Raw genomic sequence first — 7,710 nt, 5'->3', positions numbered from 1 at the left:
TGTGAATAATAATATTTGATTGATTTTGTATCTGGCAAGAAACTTTCATTTTTTTTTTTTGGGTCACAACTATTCGCCCTTCTTTCTAACTAGTTGCTCATCGACCTTACAAAAGTATGCATGTTCCAAAAACAACTTAACATCATTCCATAAAAATTTACTCTATAAAAAGTTCAAATCATAAGTCTAGCATAAATTCAATTTATGTTGATTAATTTTGAGAGTTATCGATCTAGTCTAATGGAAATTTTTCATTGATCATAAAAAAAATAAATTGAAAAGTGTTTATAACGGATGAACAATCTAGCGTTTTTAGATTAACCGCTTATTAAAAAGAAATTCATCAAAAAAAGAAAATTTATCAATTATGAAATTCATAAACTAAAAAGGCATTTCAAATCAAGGAAGAATAAATTTACCATTCGAATAAATTTAACATTCCATTTTTTTCTTATCATATTTCTCTTATAATAAATTAAAATATAACATAATTATTTACTAATTATTTTATTTTATTTTTTAAAATAAAATAAATACAAATCAAACCAAATTTGCCCTGTTTTTTTCCTCTTCTCCACACCTCTTCTTCTTCTGCTTCTGTTTCTTCTTCTTCTTCTTCTTCTTCTTCTCAGTTCATCTGCATTCCCTTCCTGGGTCTGAACGGATGACCGATGACATTAAATGCGAGCCGGCAACGCATCCCTTTTATCTTCGTCGTATCGCCGTCTTGCCCATTGCCATTCATAACTTCTCCAGCCATATCCTCCTCACACACTTCCAGCAAAAGAGACAGTGATGGTTGATAGCAAATTCAACCAAAAGATAACTCCGCCAGAAAGTTTTAGCAAAAAAATACAAAATAGCAATTCAACACACCACCACCACCACCTATCGCACTTAATAATGAAGCAACAGTGATAGGAATTAAATGGCCATGGCGATCAATTGATCATCTGAAGCTGGCAAAGGGAAGCTTCATCCGAAGCAGCTAAGAAGACTCCCACACTCCCACTTCGACTGCTGCTCACCATAAATTAGCTTTTCTTGCTTTCCAATTCGATTCTTACGAGGTGATTGGAAGAGGCAGAGAGGAGGAAGGAGGAGCTTTTTTGAAACCCTTTTCGTAGAAAGCGCGTTGTTTGTGTAACAGCCAAAAATAGCAGAGAGGGCGGGGCAGGGCAGGGCGGTGCAGGGTGGGGCGGCGCACAGCAGCAGAGCAGAGCAGAGCAGACGAAGGCGAAAGGTGTTGTTTTTCTTTCACTATCTGTGCGTTCTTTATTTCCTTTTCCGCCACTTTCTTGGTCGTGTAGTAGTAGTGTACTGACTCGGAGCGCCGTTACACACGCGAAATGGCCCTTGCTTTGCAGTGTTTTAAGGAGAGCCATACGAGTACGCTTATCCCACTCCCTTCGCCTCCTCAAATACGGATGTCTTCTCTCGAATATGTTCTCATCTGTTGAATTTTGGCGTAAAGCTTCGTCTTTAGCGCTCGCTTGAAGGAATCCCGGAGATTTTTCTTCAGAAAAAGGTTGATGGCGCAGAAGGATGCAGAGGAAGCAGCCATGGCGGCGGACGGCATTACAGCCTTCGACACCGAGCCGAGCGGCGGCAAGGAAGAAGACGCCGAGCCGTCAGCCGGATTCAGCGTCAAGAGCTTCCTCTGGCACGGCGGCTCCACCTGGGACGCCTGGTTCAGCTGCGCCTCCAATCAAGTACTCAAAGATTCCATTTTTTTTTCCCCTCTTCTCGATTAAGATATTTTGGTTGTCTTACATGCTCGTGTTCATGGACTCCAAATCGATCAGAAAAATTCATGCTTGTGTTTTTGGCTCTTGACTGTAGGTGGCGCAGGTGCTGTTGACGCTGCCCTACTCGTTCTCGCAGCTGGGAATGGTCTCCGGCATCATCCTGCAGATCTTCTACGGCTTCATGGGAAGCTGGACCGCCTACCTCATCAGTGTCCTCTACATCGAGTACCGCAATCGCAAGGAGAAGGAGAACGTCCGCTTCACCAACCACGTTATCCAGGTCCTCCTTCTTCTTCTCTTCTCTTCTTTCTCATCTTCTCCACTCTCTTTTTCAATTTGGAACCTTTATCGAACAGAACTATTCCTCCTTATCCTTCCCCAGATTCCAAGCGACCCAATCCCCGCAACTCTTCTCCTGCTTTTCCTACTTTACCTCGCCTGATTAACTCCATTAGCCATTAAATTCCTCTCCCAGTGGTTCGAGGTGTTGGACGGGCTGCTGGGACCGTACTGGAAGGCCGCCGGCCTCGGTTTCAACTGCACCTTCCTCCTCTTCGGCTCCGTCATCCAGCTCATCGCCTGCGCAAGGTGCCTCCTTTTGAGCCCCTGTTGTTTCTGTATCACACTGTAATTTTCTCTATCGAATGAGAAAGATTTGACTTTGCGGGGCAATCGATTATGGAGCAGCAACATCTACTACATCAACGATCAGTTCGATAAGAGGACATGGACTTACATATTTGGGGCCTGCTGTGCGACCACCGTCTTCATCCCCTCCTTCCACAACTACCGGATTTGGTCCTTCCTCGGCCTCGGCATGACCAGCTACACCGCCTGGTATCTTACCATCGCAGCCGCCGTCCATGGTCAGGTACTCTCCTTCCAACCACCACCCTTGTCCAATTCTAGAATTGAGCAGAGAGGCACAAGGACTGATGCCACCATTGTTCTCAGGTCGAAGGCGTGGCCCACTCAGGCCCAAAGAGGCCGGTTCTCTACTTCACCGGCGCCACCAACATCCTCTACACCTTCGGCGGCCATGCCGTCACTGTGTGAGTGTTCATTTTCACCAATAATAGGCCTAAAACTAGTTGAAGTGCAAGTTTCATTCAGCTTAAAAGAGTTGAAAGTAACAGTTGGATGTAGGCAAATCTTGTAAGGCAGTAGAAGCCATGAGGTGGGATTTGTTATCTTCCTCAACTGCACTGTGTTGATCGGTGCTCTATAAACAGAACGGAGAACACCAAACACAAACAACATAAAATTTTAACTGAAAGCAAATAGGCGGAGGGGACCATCCGAGAACTATCTCATGCCATCATTTCTCACACAAGGAATTCTGAATTCTAGTTTCACAGTGGTTGTCTCCTTCTTTAACTCTTCTTTTAATTAACAATATTAGCTTTGAGGTAGTTCTTGGCTGAACATTCAGAACTGAAATTCTTTCAGCAGAAAATGAAAGTAAAAGGACAAATGGGACCAGCTGTGGACTTGATCTTAGAGTAATGACAGTCACTGCCCATGCATCCTATCATTGAAGTAGTCCAAGTTTAGGTTTTGGTCTATTAAACTCGAAAAGTTATTCGATCCAACCTTCTAAATATTAGATTGCCTCTTCCAGCTTCAATCATCATCTCATGGGACTATAAATCCTTTTTCAGTTTACCTAGGAAGTCGATTGCTTGGCATAGAAGATTAGTTACATTTAGATGCCAAACTGTTAAGATGACAAGTCAATAACCTCATTGGACTACTTTTGGAAACAACAACAATCTTGTGACAATCTACTATCCTAAACCCTAAACAATCTTGATTATATTCGTAGTTGCAATTTCAGACTGTTATAATTTGATAGTAAAAGTTTTCCTTCATGTTCCTATTCTCTCAATAATCGTTGATGTCATTAAATAGATACAAATTTGTGTATATATTCTTTTGAATCGAATGCAAGTAGTTGAACCATTAAGTCAGCATGCGTCTAATCTATCTTTATAAGTAATTCAATCGTGTTCTCAGGGAGATCATGCATGCCATGTGGAAACCGCAAAAGTTCAAGTACATTTACTTATTGGCTACATTGTATGTGTTCACCCTCACATTGCCATCGGCGGCCACAATGTATTGGGCATTTGGTGATCTTCTATTGACTCACTCCAATGCCTTCTCATTGCTGCCCAAGACAAGGTGGCGAGATGCTGCAGTTGTCCTTATGCTTATTCATCAGTTTATTACCTTTGGCTTTGCTTGCACCCCTCTTTACTTTGTCTGGGAAAAGGTAATTGGCATGCATGATACGAAGAGCATTTGCCTACGAGCTATCGCGCGCCTCCCAGTTGTAATGCCAATTTGGTTCTTGGCCATCATTTTTCCTTTCTTCGGGCCCATTAACTCTGCCGTGGGTGCTTTCCTTGTTAGCTTCACCGTCTACATCATTCCTGCTTTGGCGCACATGCTCACCTATCGGACAGCATCTGCACGACAGGTATCATCTTTATTCCATCTAGTGAGTAACAAATTTATGTTTCAACTATAGATCCACTAAATTTCTTTCTACTCTTAGATTATATAATACCGCCAGTTAGTACTTACAGCCCCATGTAAACTTTCATTGCGAACGGTCCCAACTATCGAAATGATTGAGTACTAGATTTAGTACTAGAATAAATTATTGGTGCAGTTCTCCAATGAAAATGAGCAATTTACCTGCCAAACATAAAAATTTGATAACAAATAGGTTGTTATACGCGATGTTGATACTCTTGGTTGGACATTGCATTCGTCTACAGAAGATGATGCACAGGCAACTTCTGTAGGAGAGGGATCATACTCAGGACACAGTATCAGACCACAAACAATCCTCTCCTGTTCTAAATTTGTTTGCTTCAGATTTTCATATAACCGTGGTGCTTTCTTCTGGTTTTAGATTTCTTCTCGAATAACACTTCAATTCAATTATTTCATCGTCGTCAAGCAAGTTCTGATACTGAAAGCTAAGTGCATGTGTAGTGCCACAGAAACTGTTTTGATTTGTTTTAACAAAATGAAAAAGAAAAACGAGTGTTAAAGATTGACTAAAACTTGAAGAATTATCCAAGAAAGTGAGTCCCACTCATTTGGTCCTCAGGGTTTGCTTGGATGGAGACGTAACATCTAACCAGACAGAAGTCCCTTTCCATCTTCTTGTCCTCTCTTCTTTGTTCTTTAGCAGTCAGATCTGATTTGTTTCAAATAGCTTGGCTGGCAATTTGTGTCACAGTGTCATAACCACGGCATGGCATTCATTGTCGATATCAAATCCTACAAAACTTAAAAATTAGTATGTTATGTGCAATTAGTTAAAACTTTCTGATAGTTACTTGCTTGTATTACAAATGCATTGATCATGTCTTTAATCTTTCTTTATGCAATTGAATAGTCATTGTTAAAGTCTCATTATTATTTTTTTTATCTTCATCTTGGTGTTCCTCACAGAATGCTTCTGAGAAGCCCCCATTTTTCCTACCGAGCTGGAGCGCGATGTTCCTGGTGAACATCTTTATAGTTGTATGGGTGTTTGTCATTGGGTTCGGGATTGGCGGGTGGGCTAGCATGACTAACTTCATCCATCAGATCAATACATTCGGCCTCTTCGCCAAGTGTTACCAGTGCCAGAAGCCCCACCCTGAGCAAGCCCTTGCACCGCAACAACACCATTGAGACTGGTGGAATTGATGGCGATCCGTCGTAATGCTTAATTCCTCCCCAAAACTTAAATCTTCTTTTAGTTACTTGTTTATTCTCTATAAATACAATGCAATTGTTGAGAGGGAAAAGGGAACAACTTGGGGAGGTGGGCTCATACATGTGTTGAATGCTTCCTATTGTGTTGTTTTTTTTCACCTTTTTAAATATATATAGATGCTTTTGATGTGTGCCCAATTTTCTTTTCCATGTCTAATACTGTTGTATATATGTCATGCTCATCTTGTATATAAAGAGGGATGAACTGATTCTTAGGTTGTGATCATTTATTCTTTCTTTGATAAAGAATCAATCCATTTCAATACGTTGGGTATGATCATACTAAACTCGATTATGAGCGATGCTAATAGTTGTTTTATTGACACAATGTAGTAGCACAAACACCTTTTGGGAAAGAAATATAATTATTTTGCATAAGCATTTTAAGTCATAGAAGTTCACAAGCTTCTTGTGTCATAACACTTCACCTAGCTATTGTTTCTTCAAGTTTCAAAAATTCTACCAATGAAGGCATAATATCCGGAAGGATGTTCTATCATTAGGATATCTTGTCCAATCAGTTTATGCTTTTGTTTCCAAGTGATCATTATTTGAAAAGAGTAATGAAAAATCCTTCCCCAAGACGAGATTTGAGATATTATAAAATCTGAAAAATAATATGAAGATGTATAATTCTGAGGGTGCATTTAATTTAAGTTATCATATATAATCAATTTTGGAATCACATAATTAAAATTACAGGGAATAAAAACCTTTAGAACACTCATTTTAGAAAAAATAAAATAAATTTTTTTATTAACCCCTTCATTTAATGACGTGATGGACATACTCTATTATTTTAGAATCACTCATTACTTAAACTAAATAAAATTAAATAATATACCGTACTTGATAATCAAAATTATTAATAATAGCCTTCAATTAAATAAATATGTCCTAAAGTTATACCTAAATTAATTTATTATACTTATTGCATGGATAATGTCAGGTTATATATGAAAAATATAAATGAATCTCCCAAGTATTGATCAATATCTATCAATTCTTTAATATTTTTTTAGTCTATAATTAACTTCAATGGAGGTATCTCAAGTTTACAACCTAAAATTCCTATTTCCTTCAGTAAGTCGTCGGGAATAATTTTTTAACAAATAAATATCTTTTTATAATCAAGCAACTTTTATCCCAAAAAAATATCTTAGTTGGCTCAAATATTTAATCTCAACGTTAGTCAAATATTCCTTCAATCTAGTTTTTCTGTTTAATTGTCACCTACTATGTTGTCAATCTATACAATAAGAATATCATATTCTAAGATCTGAATTAGGGTGTAAATGGTTCAAGTCGTTCACAAGCAACTCAGTTAAAGCTCGACTCGAGCTAGGAGTTGATCGAACTCGAGTTGAGCTCGAGCTGACTCGTTTAATATTCGAGTCGAGTTCGAGCCCATTTAATATTGACTCAATGACTCATCAAGACTGCTCGAGCCAGGCTAATTTAATATTTTAATATTTAAAATAATTTCTACTTTAAAGTTAAATAATAAGTTAAGGAGATGTTTTCAAGTCGAGTTTGAGCTAATGATTTAATGGCTGAGCCGAACCTGAGCTCCGATTCAAAAACTTGCTCGAGCTTAAGCCGACCTGAGCTTGGCTTAATTTATTTACACCCCTAATCTGAATATCATAAAAAATGAATATATAATAAGATTAGTAATTCTACCATTGAGATATTTGAAAATCATATTACGACACATTCATTACTTTTTTTTTAAGTCAAAAGTGATCATAACTCTAATGAATATGCCAAAACAAGCCCAATATAGAGCCTTTTTTAAGTGATAAACCTACCCTTCAAATTTTTTACAAGAAAAAATAGGTGGAATTTTTATATAAACTTTCTTTTCTAACTCACCGTGAAAGAAGACATTTTTTACATCAAACTATCGAAGGAACCATCCTAGAAGCAACACATGCTAAGGGAACTCTTAATTGATTCTGGCAACAAGTGCAAAAATTTCTTAAGCAATTTTGTTGGTCTGGGTGAAACACTTTGCCACCAACCAAGACTTAATCTCTCAATAGAACTATTTGCTCTATGCTTGACTATGAATACCCACTTACATCCTATCATCCTTTTCCCCAAAGGTAGTTCAACAAACTCTCAAGTCTCATTTTTGACTAAGGTTTTCATCTTTTCCACCATCGCATCATTCCATCAA

General features: G+C 38.5%; 1 protein-coding gene across 4 annotated transcripts; it reads left to right on the top strand.

Annotated features, from left to right (window-relative positions):
• Positions 1-580: 580 nt before the first annotated feature.
• LOC121985374 (auxin transporter-like protein 4) lies at positions 581-5,666 on the top strand. 4 transcript variants are annotated; one of them, XM_042538790.1, is made up of 9 exons: positions 581-1,243; positions 1,368-1,389; positions 1,475-1,712; positions 1,843-2,028; positions 2,224-2,336; positions 2,436-2,619; positions 2,703-2,800; positions 3,765-4,230; positions 5,220-5,666. In XM_042538790.1, the coding sequence occupies exons 3-9, from the start codon at positions 1,533-1,535 to the stop codon at positions 5,442-5,444; spliced, it is 1,452 nt and encodes a 483-aa protein (XP_042394724.1). In that variant the 5' UTR covers positions 581-1,243; positions 1,368-1,389; positions 1,475-1,532; the 3' UTR covers positions 5,445-5,666. The 4 variants fall into 4 exon arrangements, with proteins under 4 accessions (XP_042394724.1, XP_042394722.1, XP_042394725.1 ...); XM_042538788.1 differs by having other exon boundaries at positions 1,368-1,712; XM_042538791.1 differs by lacking the exon at positions 581-1,243 and having other exon boundaries at positions 1,247-1,389.
• The last annotated feature ends 2,044 nt before the right edge of the window (positions 5,667-7,710 follow it).

This window comes from Zingiber officinale, chromosome 5B (genome assembly GCF_018446385.1).
Source record: "Zingiber officinale cultivar Zhangliang chromosome 5B, Zo_v1.1, whole genome shotgun sequence".
NCBI classification, from domain to species: domain Eukaryota; kingdom Viridiplantae; phylum Streptophyta; class Magnoliopsida; order Zingiberales; family Zingiberaceae; genus Zingiber; species Zingiber officinale.
This window is presented reverse-complemented; position numbering and strand designations above follow the sequence as displayed.

Excerpts from the sequence above, each read along its gene's own strand:
- LOC121985374 (XM_042538790.1), top strand. The coding sequence starts at position 1,533 with ATGGCGCAGAAGGATGCAGAGGAAGCAGCCATGGCGGCGGACGGCATT. Across the intron at positions 1,713-1,842 it reads TCAGCTGCGCCTCCAATCAA|GTGGCGCAGGTGCTGTTGAC; the intron begins GTACTCAAAGAT and ends TCTTGACTGTAG. Across the intron at positions 4,231-5,219 it reads GGACAGCATCTGCACGACAG|AATGCTTCTGAGAAGCCCCC; the intron begins GTATCATCTTTA and ends TGTTCCTCACAG.